Here is a 16,799-nt window from a genome sequence, read left to right as displayed (position 1 = left end):
TTTTGCCCCCCTTCAAAGAAGAGGGGCATATTGGTTTGCACCTGTCAGTTGGTAAACCACATTTTGTCCGCTCAATATCTTGAGAACCATTCACTTGATCGTAATGATATTTCATATGTGGGTTGGTTATAAAAAAAAGAAGAAGACCCCTATTGTTTTTCAGGTCAAAACATTAAAGGTCAAGGGTCAGTCTACTCTGGACATAGGAATATACTGTCCACTCAATATCTTAAGAACCCTTGGCTTGACAGACATCAAACTTGGTACATACACTAGTACATCTAAAGGAGTAGATGACCCCTATTGATTTTGAGGTCACCTGGTCAAGGGTGAAATTGGACATAGGAATATATTGACCAATCAATGTCTCAAGAATCCTTTGCTCGACAGACATCAAACTTGGTGAACTGGTATATCTTTAGAAGAAGATGACCCCTATTGATTTTGAGGTCAAAGGTCAAGGGTCAAACTGGACATTGGAATATGCTGTCTGTTCAGTATCTTGAGACAGACATCAAACTTGGTACACTGGTACATCATCAGGAGAAGATGACACCTATTGATTTTGAGGTCACATAGTTAAAGGTCAAGGGTCAAACTGGACATAGGAATATACTGTCCGTTCAATATTTTGAGAACCCTTTGCTTGACAGACATCAAACTTGGTACACTTGTACATCTTCAGGAGTTGATGACCCCTATTGATTTTTAGGTCACCTGGTCAATCCACTCTTGACATAGAAAGATATTGTCTGCTCAATATTTTGAATTGATGATACTGCTCTCAATTAAATGATGTGTGTGTATAACCCTTTTCAATTTTGCACTATGGGGGGGCATATGTGTTTTACAAACATCTTTTGTTTGTAATTGTAATGGTTATTGAGAAGAGAAATGTGATGGCATGCCTCCAGTAGTTTTTATAACTAATGAAAGATGGCTTTAATCATAGTCATAACAGGTAGAGACATCATATACACTAAAAGGTCAAATCTATATGATGATAAAGGTCAATGGTACCACAAATGAAGTTTACCATAGTTTGGCTCAAAACAGACCAATTTTGTCTATGATAAGATCTCTTTGGGATACATTTAACAAGTCCCTACTGAAATGAAGTTTGCTGTAACGTCTATTCAACATATTTTTAATATATCTCAATTTCTTTTCTTTCTTTTTTCAGAACTCAAGCTGTTGTGTCCAATATTGTTAATACAGTTAGAACAGAGACAGGAAGAACTCTAAACATCACAGCTGCACCAATTCAACTAGTCACTAATGATACCAACTCCATTCCATCCACAACACCGATTTCAAGTTCATCCGTCCAACCCCTCGTAAGCTACAAGTACAAATTATCCAAATACGTTCAGTTGGGATGAATTTACTCTGGAAATGTTTTAATATGTTCAAATACATTGCATAAGCATTAGAGATCCAAATTCTATAAGTAGACACACTAAAATGTACTTAATACTATTTTAGCTCACCTGAGTCAGTCTGTTATCAGTGGGTTTTATTAAAACCTCTATGAAGTTATTTGCTTATAAATTTATTGCAGGGTGCCACCACTCCTGGGGTTACTGTTTCAGGGGAGGGACCTGAAGGCTGGGTTGCAGCTCTTGCTGTCATTTTCACACTTGTTGGTGTCGTAATCATTCTACTACTTTTGTTCATTTTCCTCAGTCGGTCAGGCATGTAAGTATCATAAAACAATGGCCATTGTTTGTAAAGCAGGGCACTATTTATGGAGCAGTGATAATCCTTTATAAGGATTTTGATATTTTAAAAGAATATTTATTTCAGCCAAAATTGAATTAGAAACTAAACAAGTATGAAATTTAGATTTTGAATTGTAACATTCATGATCTGGCAGAAATTAATGACTTGAAATGCTGTATACTTTAAATGATTTAGGACTGGAATTAAATTGAGATGAAAGTAAATTAAGATGATGTGTCATATTTTCATTCATGAACACTATCTGTTTTCAGGATTCCTGGATTACCAGGGAGTGGGAAAAAGGGCAAAGAAGTAGATAACGAAGCAGGAGATATCAAAATGGAGGAATCTCCCAAACCATTAGAATCTGAGGAACGCAAGGAGGAAGAGGAAATTGGTGAGGGATCTGGAGCCAAGGAAGAGGAAAAATTGGATGACAAGGAAGAAGAGAAATCAGATGAAAAAGATGAGGAAAAAGAGGAAGAGAAGGATGAGGAAAAGGAAGAAGAGAAGGATGAGGAAAAGGAAGAAGAGGAGGATGAGGAAGAGGAGAAGGATGAAGAAAAGGAAGAAGAGAAGGAGGAAGAAGAGGAGAAGGATGAAGAAAAGGAAGAAGAGAAGGATGAGGATAAAGAAGAAGAGAAGGATGAGGATAAAGAAGAAGAAAAGGAAGAGGACAAATCTGAAGAGGCATAGGAAGCAGGAGATTCATAAGAGGATATGTTTTAAATGTGAAGTATTTCAAATTTGAATAAAGAGCAGTATGAAAATATGTTTAGATTTTAAGGACTGAATTGAATTCATGGAGTGACAGTAAAAGTTAGTGAATCGGGTGATGTAGAAAGTATTTAATTGTTGTTATATTCTTGTATCTGCAATGAATTGTTTGTGAATAATATTGAATTGACACAGTGTGTACATAATGGCATTGTGTGAATGTTCAGATTGCCAAGATGTGATAATTTATATATGTTATGTTGCAAACTTGCAAGTCCATAGCAAAATGAATATGATTTTACCCATGTAAGTTCATGTATATTTACATATTTAAATAAGTGTGATTTAAAGAAATTAGTGCCTTTAAGTATGTTTTGAGCAATTTAAATGTATATATGCATAAATAGAGAAGAATCTCATAGTTTATTCAGATATAAACAGAAAAATTTCATAACAATAGTTGCTAGAAATCATATGAATTTGACTTTCTGTTTGTACTTGAAATTCAATCAATGAGTGTTCTTCAAATCAAAATTAATCTATAATGCATGTTTTCAATGATTTACAAAATGAATTTTACTGCACATTGTTGAATATTGCAAATCTGTTAATAAACATACTGGTAAAGAAAGTACTTAGTCCTTTTGTTTTGATTTTCCATTCTAGGATGTGGATTTATTCAGTAAGATTATGCGTTAGATTAGACATTGAGTCATGGCAAGATTTTGAGTATGTATTGAGTCACAGGTAGATTATGCATTGAATCGCAGATTATACCTCAAGTCACAGTGAGATTATGCATTGAGTCACAGATTATGCATTGAGTCACAGATTATGCATTGAGTCACAGGTAGAATATGCATCGAGTCACTGGTAGATTATGCATCGAGTCACAGGTAAATAATGCATTGAATCAATCAGATACTGAACATGAACTGATTTTGATACAAGCAGAAACTGGTGAAGTTCATTGTGATTAGTGCTGTACTGGCGAAGTGAAGGGAGACAACTAGTCTGATTTAGGAAGCTGAAATTTGGTACATAATTTACTAATTTATGTTTTCAGATCAAGTTTTGTCACAGTTGACTGCTGACCATGAAAATGGCTTGGGGCATATAGTGTTACCCTTTCCTCAGTCATAAAATGAACGCATCTGAGATTAGGCATATCTATGCAAATAAGATGAAGGAAATGCAGATTATCCATTAAAACCATAATTGCAAATACATGTATTCTGATCATGCTCATGTAAATATTTCTTGAATGTGACATGTACTTCGTAGGTTTAACCCTGATATAATGTATTGTCTACTGTAGATTAAAATGAACAGTGGTATGTACTTCATAGGTTTAACCCTGATATAATGTATTGTCTACTGTAGATTAAAATGAACAGTGGTATGTACTTCATAGGTTTAACCCTGATATAATGTATTGTCTACTGTAGATTAAAATGAACAGTGGTAACAAAACGGCTTTGGTACATGATCATACACTACGTAAATTGAGGAAATATTCGTATGAAAATAAGCAAAATTGTCTGCACAATCTCTTGCTGTGCAAATGTCATCATTTCATTACCTAAATAAAGATTTGTAAATTTTAATGTATACCGGTAGTTAACAAAGTGCACAGACCAATATCATTTTCTCAAAATAACAATCAGACAAAGCCATGCACAATCGCATCAATATATATTCAATTGAAAATCTTGTGAAAGAATTGTCAAAATATTCTGACTGTCGTTGTGCTAGACCAATATTGGTTAAATTTGGAGCAGTCTCTTGATGTTTTGTCCACAGGGCTGAGTTCATGTACTATATCTGTACTGACTCGATCCACCTATCTGTAAATTAAGAGCAGCTTTGGTTGTGGGTTAACATGAGATGGACTCCAGTCCCACCCAAGAGGCAATGACTCATGTGCTCAGCACCACAGATTCCTGCTGGAATGAGCCTTGGCCTTATTCCTGGCTAAAGACAGATTTCATCTATACCTTGTAAAATCCGGAGTTAAGAACCATTATTTATCACCCATTATTCATCACAAACAAACCCGAACAGTATAAACTTCAAATTCATTTATATTTTAAAATAATTTAACTATCATTCAAAAACAGTAACAGGTTCCACTTTATATGAACAGTGAACATAAATACATGACTACAAAACAGGAGGTGTCATCAAAACAACAAACAACTTCAAACAGGAGGATTACAACACACAACTTCTAATGGTGTGTGTGGCACATAAATTACAAGTTCTGCATGTCAACAGAGAAAAAACTTATCTGAAATTTAATCCTATGTTTTGTAAGACCAACTGTGATTGGTAAATTCTCGTGTTTCTTGGAATGATTGCAAACTAATTTAATGTATCTTTTATTCTGCGAGATTCAGTATGATTTATTGTATTTATTTTAATCTAGGGTATCGCCTCAATATTTTCCTGCATGTGTACGAAAATGGCAATTCCTCAAATTAAATTCAAGCTGATCAAATCAAAACTTGTTTTCATTGGATAAACATTTTTTTTTTTTTACACATGATGAAAGGCATGAACTTTTCTGATGTGTAATTTTTGATAATTAAATAAATGTTCTTGTATAACAAAAACAATAATATTGACAAACAGTTTTATGGGACTTCTTGCAATATATTAATTTCTGTAAAAAAAAAAACAACAAAAAAAACCCCACACATTTCTTCAACTGTCATGTGACTGAAAAAATCAAATTTCATACAGGTTAACAATTCAAAAATTTAGTAACTTTGTGAACAAGATTAATTGCTACCAGTGACATAGAGACACAGATCTGAGCTGTTCCAAGCAAAAAGGGGCCTCCAGTATATTAGTGCTAAAACTATAAAGAACTTCCCTCAATTTGTTTTAGACACTGCATCTCATTCAAGAAGTGGCTCCAAATTTGCAGAAAAGAAAATGACTAAGATAGTGCATGTTTTCATCAAAGGTTAAAAATTCTGGGAAAAGTTATCAATTATAACATCACATCTTAAAATTGTCAACTTTTTTATAAATAATATTGGAGAGTAGTGCATTAAATTTGTCTTCAAAATGAAGCAGATTTTGCTTTAAGAAACTGAACGTAATTTTAGGGGACCAGCGTAGGCCCTAATCATATACACACATTATCAATTATGTTAAAATTAACAAGAATTGACATCAGATCATAGAGATGTATTCAAAGAAATACATAAAGGAAAAATAAAACTCCAAATCTTCACTTTAAGTATACACTGCACCCGCTACAACTTCTTCATGCTAAAACAATAACAACAATGCAAATTTTGAACTTTAAGGGATTCCAATTTGTAACATGCATGTTTATAATGAACAAACTTTCAAATCTAATATCCTTTTCTTGTCTGAGAACATGAAAATTAAGATTATCTGTAAAATGTTTACTTTTAGAGACTATTTTAGTCCGTTTTACAGATTTTGTCTGGAGTTATTCCCCTTGTCACAATTCCTCCAAACAAAAGAGACTAAGAATCCCAGCCCCAAACATTTGGAATCATTTGGTACCAAATCCTAAAAACCTTATTTAGATAAATACAAATGAATGTTTAATTACTAAAAAAATTATTTGAAGAGGATATCATTTCCAATATTCACAAAGGATTTAAATTACATATCCCTTTTTATGGTAAAATTTAAAAAGTCCATTTTACAATTACAATTACAATTTTCAAAAACTATATAGTACATAACTCCTTTTTCTGTAATATAAAGAATACATATATTAAGTAAATACAAACTTGATAAGAAAATCTGGAGATCACACGTCGACTAATTGTGATGGATATCATATCCTACTGTACAACCAACTTCGTGCTTTCTTGCTTATGATAAAATACACCGAAATAAATATACAGAAATTTAGAAGACATCAATGACACTTGCTAAAAAAATTTCAAAAATAATGAAAACAAAATTTAAGTTTTTGTAAGTAAAATGTATTGTAACTTTTTCCTATGATTTCTCAGTTAAGTCCAAAACATTGAGAACAAATTTTCATAGAGTTATATAGGAAGGAGTAATATATTTCAAATTTTGAACATCATAGAAAATTTGCAAGTCTCTTACTTTCAGGAATGTTGTTTTTTTTTTTTTTGTTGTTGTTGTTGTAATTATTTCAACCAAACAAAGAAAAAAAAAATACAGATATATCAACCCCTGCATCCATCTTTTTTATTGTTTGTATCAAGTGTGTATAAAGTTGGAGAGAAAAAAATGTCACCGGAGGAAGGAAATAATATTTGTGAATAGTCATGGAGAGGATCAGCTACCACAGAAACCATGCTTCATCTACAGAATGATAAATCTATATGTCTGTATCAGAATCGTATAACAGTCACTTCATCTACAGAATGATAAATCAATGTCTGGACCAGAATCATATTTAGTCATTCAAACATCTCAAGTATCACTGTTTAGAGGAGTATGTATGCCTCTCTTTGAGATGACTATTGATTAATCATTTAGTATTGGTACATACTGTGTTTAGTTAATCGTACAAATGATACAGAAGAGATCTGATGAGTTTATAAATTTAGTAGGTACATGTTTCTTAAAGTACACCTCTGTTTAATGAAGTCAACCTAAACTGTGTCTGCATGCACCAAACTATGGTAGACATTCAAATTAGCTCTTTGTTCTCAAAGTAACAACTCCTTCAATATTCTCATGTTAAGCTCTAATAACTGTAATTCTTATTTATATGAAAGACTTATTGTAGCAAAATATGCAGGTCAGATTTCGTTTACATTTAATCATTTCAATTTTTTTTTTACAAATTGAAACCCACTTTAGTATGTACAACCACTACCTGTAACAGATTTTCTACATGTACACATATTTGTGTCAAAATAACACAGAAAACCTCTACAGGTGTAATAATATTCAGTTTTACACATAACCAAAAAAACATGCAATATGGTGGACACATGCCATCAACAAATGTAAATCATGAAATAAAATTTTATATATCAATATTCTGGTACCAAAAATAATACATACTTCAACACTCAAATAATATTTTAGAATATAACATTTGTCTTTGAAAAGCATGATTTTCAACCTATCTTTAGTAACACATTTTTCTGCTTTCTTTATCCACAGTTACATGTAATTCAGTAATATACCAACATAAATCAACAAGTTTCAGCTGTGTCTGTCTCCATTATATGTGTAGTATACACTAGTGTCACTTAGGTAGCGCTGGATGTGATGTCAGGACTAGAAATATCCAGTGTAACCTGGCCTTGAACTTTGTCAGAATCCACATCTGAGGACGCACCCATCAGGTCCGTCTCTCCTGATGGCAGCATCGGATCTAAACCGTTTCAAGAAGAAATGACAATTTAATTCACAAAATACACGGGATACCTGCTTATATCATGCAATATTTAATAGAGTGTTTAGGGTTATGTAAAGTGTGTAGGTTTGTGTAATGTTTAATAAAGTGTGTAGGGTTGTGTAATGTTTAACAAAGTGTGTAGGTTTGTATAATGTTTAATAAAGTGTGTAGGGTTGTGTAATGTTTAATAAAGTGTGTAGGGTTGTGTAATGTTTAATAAAGTGTGTAGGGTTGTGTAATGTTTAACAAAGTGTGTAGGTTTGTATAATGTTTAACAAAGTGTGTAGGGTTGTGTAATGTTTAACAAAGTGTGTAGGGTTGTATAATGTTTAACAAAGTGTGTAGGGTTATGTGAAGTGTGTAGGTTTGTGTAATGTTTAATAAAGTGTGTAGGTTTGTATAATGTTTAACAAAGTGTGTAGGGTTGTGTAATGTTTAACAAAGTGTGTATGTTTCTGTAATGTTTAATAAAGTGTGTAGGGTTGTGTAATGTTTAATAAAGTGTGTAGGGTTGTATAATGTTTAACAAAGTGTGTAGGGTTGTGTAATGTTTAATAAAGAGTGTAGGGTTGTGTAATGTTTAATAAAGTGTGTAGGGTTGTGTAATGTTTAACAAAGTGTGTAGGGTTGTGTAATGTTTAATAAAGAGTGTAGGGTTGTGTAATGTTTAATAAAGTGTGTAGGGTTGTGTAATGTTTAACAAAGTGTGTAGGGTTGTGTAATGTTTAACAAAGTGTGTATGTTTGTATAATGTTTAATAAAGTGTGTAGGTTTGTATAATGTTTAATAAAGTGTGTAGGGTTGTGTAATGTTTAATAAAGTGTGTAGGGTTGTGTAATGTTTAACAAAGTGTGTAGGGTTGTCTAATGTTTAATAAAGTGTGTAGGGTTGTATAATGTTTAACAAAGTGTGTAGGGTTGTGTAATGTTTAATAAAGAGTGTAGGGTTGTGTAATGTTTAATAAAGTGTGTAGGGTTGTGTAATGTTTAATAAAGTGTGTAGGTTTGTATAATGTTTAACAAAGTGTGTAGGGTTGTGTAATGTTTAACAAAGTGTGTAGGGTTGTGTAATGTTTAATAAAGAGTGTAGTGTTGTGTAATGTTTAATAAAGTGTGTAGGGTTGTCTAATGTTTAATAAAGTGTGTAGGGTTGTATAATGTTTAATAAAGAGTGTAGGGTTGTGTAATGTTTAATAAAGTGTGTAGGGTTGTGTAATGTTTAATAAAGTGTGTAGGGTTGTGTAATGTTTAACAAAGTGTGTAGGGTTGTCTAATGTTTAACAAAGTGTGTAGGGTTGTATAATGTTTAATAAAGTGTGTAGGGTTGTGTAATGTTTAATAAAGAGTGTAGGGTTGTGTAATGTTTAATAAAGTGTGTAGGGTTGTGTAATGTTTAATAAAGTGTGTAGGTTTGTATAATGTTTAACAAAGTGTGTAGGGTTGTGTAATGTTTAATAAAGTGTGTAGTGTTGTGTAATGTTTAATAAAGAGTGTAGGGTTGTGTAATGTTTAATAAAGTGTGTAGGGTTGTCTAATGTTTAATAAAGTGTGTAGGGTTGTATAATGTTTAATAAAGAGTGTAGGGTTGTGTAATGTTTAATAAAGTGTGTAGGGTTGTGTAATGTTTAATAAAGTGTGTAGGGTTGTGTAATGTTTAATAATGTGTATAGGGTTGTGTAATGTTTAACAAAGTGTGTAGGGTTGTGTAATGTTTAATAAAGTGTGTAGGGTTGTGTAATGTTTAATAAAGAGTGTAGGGTTGTGTAATGTTTAATAAAGTGTGTAGGGTTGTGTAATGTTTAATAAAGTGTGTAGGGTTGTATAATGTTTAACAAAGTGTGTAGGGTTGTGTAATGTTTAATAAAGAGTGTAGGGTTGTGTAATGTTTAATAAAGAGTGTAGGGTTGTGTAATGTTTAATAAAGTGTGTAGGTTTGTATAATGTTTAATAAAGTGTGTAGGTTTGTATAATGTTTAATAAAGTGTGTAGGGTTGTGTAATGTTTAATAAAGTGTGTAGGGTTGTATAATGTTTAATAAAGTGTGTAGGGTTGTGTAATGTTTAACAAAGTGTGTAGGGTTGTGTAATGTTTAATAAAGTGTGTAGGGTTATGTGATGTTTAATATAGTTGTATGTTTGTGTAATGTTTAATAAAGTGTGTAGGTTTGTGTAATGTTTAATAAAGAGTGTAGGGTTGTGTAATGTTTAATAAAGTGTGTAGGTTTGTGTAATGTTTAACAAAGTGTGTAGGTTTGTATAATGTTTAATAAAGAGTGTAGGGTTGTGTAATGTTTAATAAAGTGTGTAGGTTTGTATAATGTTTAATAAAGTGTGTAGGGTTGTGTAATGTTTAACAAAGTGTGTAGGGTTGTCTAATGTTTAATAAAGTGTGTAGGGTTGTCTAATGTTTAATAAAGTGTGTAGGGTTGTGTAATGTTTAATAAAGAGTGTAGGGTTGTGTAATGTTTAATAAAGTGTGTAGGGTTGTGTAATGTTTAATAAAGTGTGTAGGTTTGTATAATGTTTAACAAAGTGTGTAGGGTTGTGTAATGTTTAATAAAGTGTGTAGTGTTGTGTAATGTTTAATAAAGAGTGTAGGGTTGTGTAATGTTTAATAAAGTGTGTAGGGTTGTCTAATGTTTAATAAAGTGTGTAGGGTTGTATAATGTTTAATAAAGAGTGTAGGGTTGTGTAATGTTTAATAAAGTGTGTAGGGTTGTGTAATGTTTAATAAAGTGTGTAGGGTTGTGTAATGTTTAATAATGTGTATAGGGTTGTGTAATGTTTAACAAAGTGTGTAGGGTTGTGTAATGTTTAATAAAGTGTGTAGGGTTGTGTAATGTTTAATAAAGAGTGTAGGGTTGTGTAATGTTTAATAAAGTGTGTAGGGTTGTGTAATGTTTAATAAAGTGTGTAGGGTTGTATAATGTTTAACAAAGTGTGTAGGGTTGTGTAATGTTTAATAAAGAGTGTAGGGTTGTGTAATGTTTAATAAAGAGTGTAGGGTTGTGTAATGTTTAATAAAGTGTGTAGGTTTGTATAATGTTTAATAAAGTGTGTAGGTTTGTATAATGTTTAATAAAGTGTGTAGGGTTGTGTAATGTTTAATAAAGTGTGTAGGGTTGTATAATGTTTAATAAAGTGTGTAGGGTTGTGTAATGTTTAACAAAGTGTGTAGGGTTGTGTAATGTTTAATAAAGTGTGTAGGGTTATGTGATGTTTAATATAGTTGTATGTTTGTGTAATGTTTAATAAAGTGTGTAGGTTTGTGTAATGTTTAATAAAGAGTGTAGGGTTGTGTAATGTTTAATAAAGTGTGTAGGTTTGTGTAATGTTTAACAAAGTGTGTAGGTTTGTATAATGTTTAATAAAGAGTGTAGGGTTGTGTAATGTTTAATAAAGTGTGTAGGTTTGTATAATGTTTAATAAAGTGTGTAGGGTTGTGTAATGTTTAACAAAGTGTGTAGGGTTGTGTAATGTTTAACAAAGTGTGTAGGGTTGTGTAATGTTTAATAAAGAGTGTAGGGTTGTGTAATGTTTAATAAAGAGTGTAGGGTTGTGTAATGTTTAACAAAGTGTGTAGGGTTGTGTAATGTTTAACAAAGAGTGTAGGGTTGTGTAATATTTAACAAAGTGTGTAGGTTTGTGTAATGTTTAATAAAGTGTGTAGGGTTGTGTAATGTTTAACAAAGTGTGTAGGGTTGTGTAATGTTTAATAAAGAGTGTAGGGTTGTGTAATGTTTAACAAAGTGTGTAGGGTTGTGTAATGTTTAATAACGTGTGTAGGGTTGTGTAATGTTTAATAAAGAGTGTAGGGTTATGTGAAGTGTGTAGGGTTGTGTAATGTTAAATAGTAATTCATATCCACTCAATTGTAAAACAGATTTGAAAATTCAAATGTGATAGTCTTGAAACATGTTTGGTAAATAACTTTGCATGGTTTGAGGGTTTTTTTAGGAGACGTTTACTTTATCTCAAGGAAAAGAATGTGGACAATGTTCTAATACATGTACAATGTATACTCCTGTCCTATGATACCGCGGGTCCTAGAGTACCAAAGTATTTCAGTTTTACATACATCACGCACAAACCCTACATCTTTCAGCAAGTTATATTTAGATAATAAACAACTATTGCATGCAGTACTTGTCTCAACTGAAGAAAAGTAAAAATGTCTAGAATTGTGGCAAGAACACAGCCTTTCAATTTGTACCGAGAGAAAAAATTCAGAATTTTTTCATTACTTTTGTTGTTTTTTGTGCTTCTACATTAATATGAATTTATTTTATGCCATTAGTATTGTTGGATTTTATTTATTTTACTGTTAATTATACCCCAGGTTACATTTCACTAGATAACTTTTTTTCCCAAATTTAGCACCATTAGGCTGACAATGTATTTCTACAAATACCATGGAATCGCAGTAACCTCATTTTCAAATGTATAGTTTCGGTCTCACAATCGATCAGTTGTAAACAAGCAGTTAGATTATTATCTGTTTGTTTAAATATACTAATGAAAACAACAATATATAATTAATTACAAAACCTTAACTTAAATCAGGCCAACAGATTTTAAAAGGAATTGAAATCATTAAGTACTGCAGTATCATAGGACCCCGGCATATATGTGATTTTTAGAAAATTGTTGGTAATGGTATGAAGGCAAAGTAGGCTCAAACTATACATGTATATAGAGTCCATTGGTAAATGATAATTCAGATCAAATTTCAACATTTTAAAAGAAAGTTGTCATGTTTAAATGGATAATATAATCAAATTTTAAGAATCAAAAACTTTGAAACATTTATGATTTGTTTTGAAGGCACTTCAGGTTCTTAACTAAATTAAACATGAATGAATTGTTTTGAGGGTGTTACAAGAAACATTGGTATCTTTAACATACCTGACTGTTTTGAGGGTGTTACAAGAAACATTGGTATCTTTAACATACCTGACTGTGAAAACATGTACTCCGTATTGCTATCATTTCCTGCTGTCACCATAACCAGTTTGTAATTTCCTTGGAGTTCGTTCTCTGAAGAAATTACAATCTGTGACTGGTTATCCTCCTGGTCTCCTTCTATCACAGAGGAAGCAATAGTCTGTCAAATGAAGAGTTAGACTTACATCAAACCACTCATTCTAAGATTTACTTCATCATGTAAACGACTGTGTATTTCCACTTCTTTTTTTAAATATATTTATAACTACCTCATTCTCAAACGGAGTGGAAGATATCTCTGTCTGTGTGTCAATTTCTGGAGCTGACGTTGATATCATTTGATCATTTAAATCTGGAAATATATGTGTACATGTTATAATAATTTTGATGTGAAGCTGGTTTGGAATAGCGAGAATTATTATACCTCAGAATGTTTTTGCTATATAAATGTTAAGTGAATAAATTTGCTATTTCTTCTGGATAACGCTAGCAGTGAATTAGTTTCTGAACTATCTGCCCTAGGGAAATAGTCTCAAAACTATTTACCAGATGCTATATTTTCCCCCATTTTCTTTTCTGTGACGTCAATATCTGTTAACTCAAATTAGTTTACTTCACTTTGGTATGTCTGACACAAGTAAAGTCTATTTTGATATAATAAAACACCTATTCATTGACTATTCGGACTATAGCGACTTAGTCGGTAGGGGACTAATAAAAGCAGCCTCTCTTTATCAATTTTGCAAAATGACTGTATTAGGTAACTATTCTGTATTACAAAACTTTCACCCCTACAGATCTGTTGAATAATGCACTATTCTATTTGTTTATTTACGACTGATGTGCTTGGTGCTAGCATTGTGACTACTACACTGCAAAAAAAATTTCTACAAAGAGTAAGATTACCTCACACTCATACATATATTGAAGACTGAGGAAAACTCACCCTGCTCAGTACTGGTAGTGGAGCTCTGCAGTGAGATTTCTGCTGAGTCCAGACTGAGACTATCAGAGGCAGCATTAAGTATTACTGGGTTCATCTGCACTGCAAGGTTCTCTTGCTCTGGTAAAGCAGTGGAGGTCTACAAAATGGCCATATCAATCACAAGTCAGTTGGGGTTTTTTACTTGCAAATACCAAATACAGTCATATACCATATAAACCGGTATTAAGAGACCGTCTAACAGAGAATACATCACTTGACAGGAGGTCTTTTAATACAGGTTGCTTATTTTCTAGAGGAAAGGAATTTTGCAAATGATATATAGAAATAGTCTATACAGCAGAGAAAATAACTATACATGTATTTGGAATTCATTAAGCGATGGTGCATGGGTTCAGTAACGTTTGTGACGTCATGTTATTATGATGTTGTTTGTAACGTCTTTCAAAATCATACCGAAGAAATGCAACGTCAGTTTGCCTCAACATAAGTTCTTTCTGCTGGCACCAACGTATTCGGGATATCGTAGGAAGGCATGGGTGATTAAGATTGACATGGACGACAGCAAGGGCAGTGTTTATAATGTTGAGGATTGTGAGAATGGCAAAGTACATTTGTTGTCGAAATATCTACTTTGCCCAAGCGTGTTTTAATTCATGATCAATTATTACTTCACGAAAACGTAATAAATTCAGGGAGGGGGGGGGGGGGGGGGGGGGGGATATGCTTTAATGCAAAACATTCTATGAAAAGTTTGTTTCATAACACGACTGTTACAACTAAATGGTAATAAAATAAGTTATTATCAATATCATTTTGCATTGGTATTTTGGTGAAACAAAACATGGTTGGTACAGTCTGTACTAAAACACCGTGTCCAATCAGTTTTGTAAACCAACGGATTTTGGCTTGTCACTCTATCGCACTTTGGCACATCAATATCTACCATTGGATTTGTATGTACTATAATATGGTCAGTTGTGACTGGGGACCCGTTGATTACTTACAGGCAGAGTATGTACTATGATATGGTCAGTTGTGACTGGGGACCCATTGATGGTAATGGCTGGATTCGTGTTGGGCTGTGTGATTAGGAATGCTCCGGAACTCGTCTGATGAAGGATTTCGTAGGTATGTAGGGACTCGGAAGTTGTCGAACCATCAGCTCCTGTTGACAAAAAACAAACATGGATGACTGTTTATGAAAATGATCCAATTCCGATATTGCCTTTGATATATGCTATCAATTACAGAGAAAGTAAAATAATGCTTTAGTTTAAGGGACTAGCGTACGGATTAGTGATAAATATATAAAAGCAAGAATTCACAGTTTTGCAAGAGGTTTCTCATAAATTAAATATCAACTGATCCATAATAAAACAAGATGTGTTTGTGAAACACAAATGCCCCTAATAATGGCCAAGACCTTTTCTCCCAAGAAATACCCACGTGAAATATCAAAGCTCTATCACTTACTGTTCAAAAGTTATTAGCAAGGTTAAAGTTTTCAAAAAGTAGGTCAAACTATGGTGGAGGTCACAGGGTCAAAAATGTTGAAACCCACGGAAAGGTCTTATCGTAAGGAATACTCGTGATATATATCAAAGATCTATCACTTACCGTTCAAAAGTTATTAGCAAGGTTAAAGTTTTCAAAAAGTAGGTCAAACTCCAAGGTCACAGGGTCAAAAATGTTGGTACCCATGGAAAGGTCTTGTCACAAGGAATACCCATGTGAAATATCAAAGCTCTATCACGTACTGTTCAAGAGTTATTAGCAAGGTTAAAGTTTTCAAAAAGTAGGTCATACTCTAAGGTCGAGGTCAAAGGGTAAAAAATGTTGGTATCCACGGAAAGGTCTTGTCACAAGGAAGACTCATGTGAAATATCAAAGCTCTAGCACTTACTGTTCAAAAGTTATTAGCAGGGTTAAAGTTTCAGACAAAATGACAGATAGGACAAAAACAATATGCCCCCTGATCTTCGATCTCGGGGGACATAAAAAATCCTTCAGTACATAACTGAAAGTTAAAATCCCAAATTCTATATTTCCATTACATTCATGGAAACAACCACCTACACATCTTCGAATCATTTTATTCCATTTCTCTAGAATACATACATCAACTTTATGTATAGAGTTCTTTGAAACATTTTCAAACCCCAACAAACCTACATGTCTGTTTAATTTTTTAAGTCCTTTGTAGCAAAATTAACATATTTACAAGTAAATTCTATAAATGTACCATATCCTAAGGATTCTCCTATCATATTTTACATGTACGGATGTTCCTATCATATTCTACATGTATGTGTAAGGATTCTCCTATCATATTCTACATGAACCAGACCAGACCCAACCTGACACCCAAGCAGTCACAGAAAGCAGTCCCAGGGACTGCTCTCTCAAAAAGTGGGATTGTCCTAGGACTGCCCTGGGACTGCTCTAGAAAGCAGTCCCCGGGACTGCTTTGTTCAGCCAAGCGTGAATGAATCACGTGATGCTATGATTGACAAGAAAGCCTTGATTGGAATCTTCATAATTATTTAAATCTGTCTAAATGTTGTATTGAAATTAAACAATTTTACAATGCTGCCAATAAGTAACCCATATCTAACCAATCATTTACAAATTAAAAATACGTGTACACATAAGTGGAAAGCAGTTTTTTCGAGTTTAATATAGACGATACATGTAAGTGAATACATCATTTACACGACTTTAAACACATTTATTTCAATAACCCAGTCAAGAAATAAACATAATTATGCTACATAATTTTCAGAACCCAAGATACACTTCATATGTATGAAATATTAAGAAAATAAATAATGAATAACAACAACAAAATTGGCCGACAGAACATGGATGTCAATTGATCTTAAGTTGTAAAATCGTGGTTATCAAAGTTATAAACTCTGCATGTATCTTTTTTCATTCGTATTCATAAACTATCATTTTGTTATAAATTCATGAAAAAGTGTCACACAAGTATTTTGAATATGTGTTGTTTTCATGCATAATGTATTGTTTTTCAGTGCAAGTCATTTATCTTCGATTTCGACTCTGTATTATTTTAACCCCGCCTACTGGGA

At 32.8% G+C, this 16,799-nt stretch overlaps 2 protein-coding genes across 2 annotated transcripts in view; one reads left to right on the top strand and one right to left on the bottom strand.

Annotated features, from left to right (window-relative positions):
• The window catches only part of LOC125655815 (uncharacterized), a 107,999-nt gene extending 104,929 nt beyond the window's left edge, over positions 1-3,070 (top strand). Inside the window, exons 73-75 of the mRNA XM_056145734.1 lie at positions 1,184-1,337; positions 1,562-1,698; positions 1,995-3,070. Of these exons, the coding sequence (XP_056001709.1) occupies positions 1,184-1,337; positions 1,562-1,698; positions 1,995-2,418 (715 nt within the window). The 3' untranslated portion in view covers positions 2,419-3,070. The remainder of the gene's footprint in view (positions 1-1,183; positions 1,338-1,561; positions 1,699-1,994) is intronic.
• Positions 3,071-4,507: 1,437 nt separating this feature from the next.
• LOC125656454 (cyclin-D-binding Myb-like transcription factor 1) overlaps positions 4,508-16,799 on the bottom strand; it is a 30,528-nt gene continuing 18,236 nt past the window's right edge. Inside the window, exons 14-18 of the mRNA XM_048887056.2 lie at positions 14,712-14,872; positions 13,708-13,843; positions 13,031-13,113; positions 12,771-12,921; positions 4,508-7,795 (exon numbers count right to left, since the gene is read on the bottom strand). Coding sequence (XP_048743013.2) covers positions 7,671-7,795; positions 12,771-12,921; positions 13,031-13,113; positions 13,708-13,843; positions 14,712-14,872 — 656 coding nt within the window. The 3' untranslated portion in view covers positions 4,508-7,670. The remainder of the gene's footprint in view (positions 7,796-12,770; positions 12,922-13,030; positions 13,114-13,707; positions 13,844-14,711; positions 14,873-16,799) is intronic.

The sequence above is a fragment of the Ostrea edulis genome, chromosome 7, assembly GCF_947568905.1.
Source record: "Ostrea edulis chromosome 7, xbOstEdul1.1, whole genome shotgun sequence".
NCBI classification, from domain to species: Eukaryota; Metazoa; Mollusca; class Bivalvia; order Ostreida; family Ostreidae; genus Ostrea; species Ostrea edulis.
This window is presented reverse-complemented; position numbering and strand designations above follow the sequence as displayed.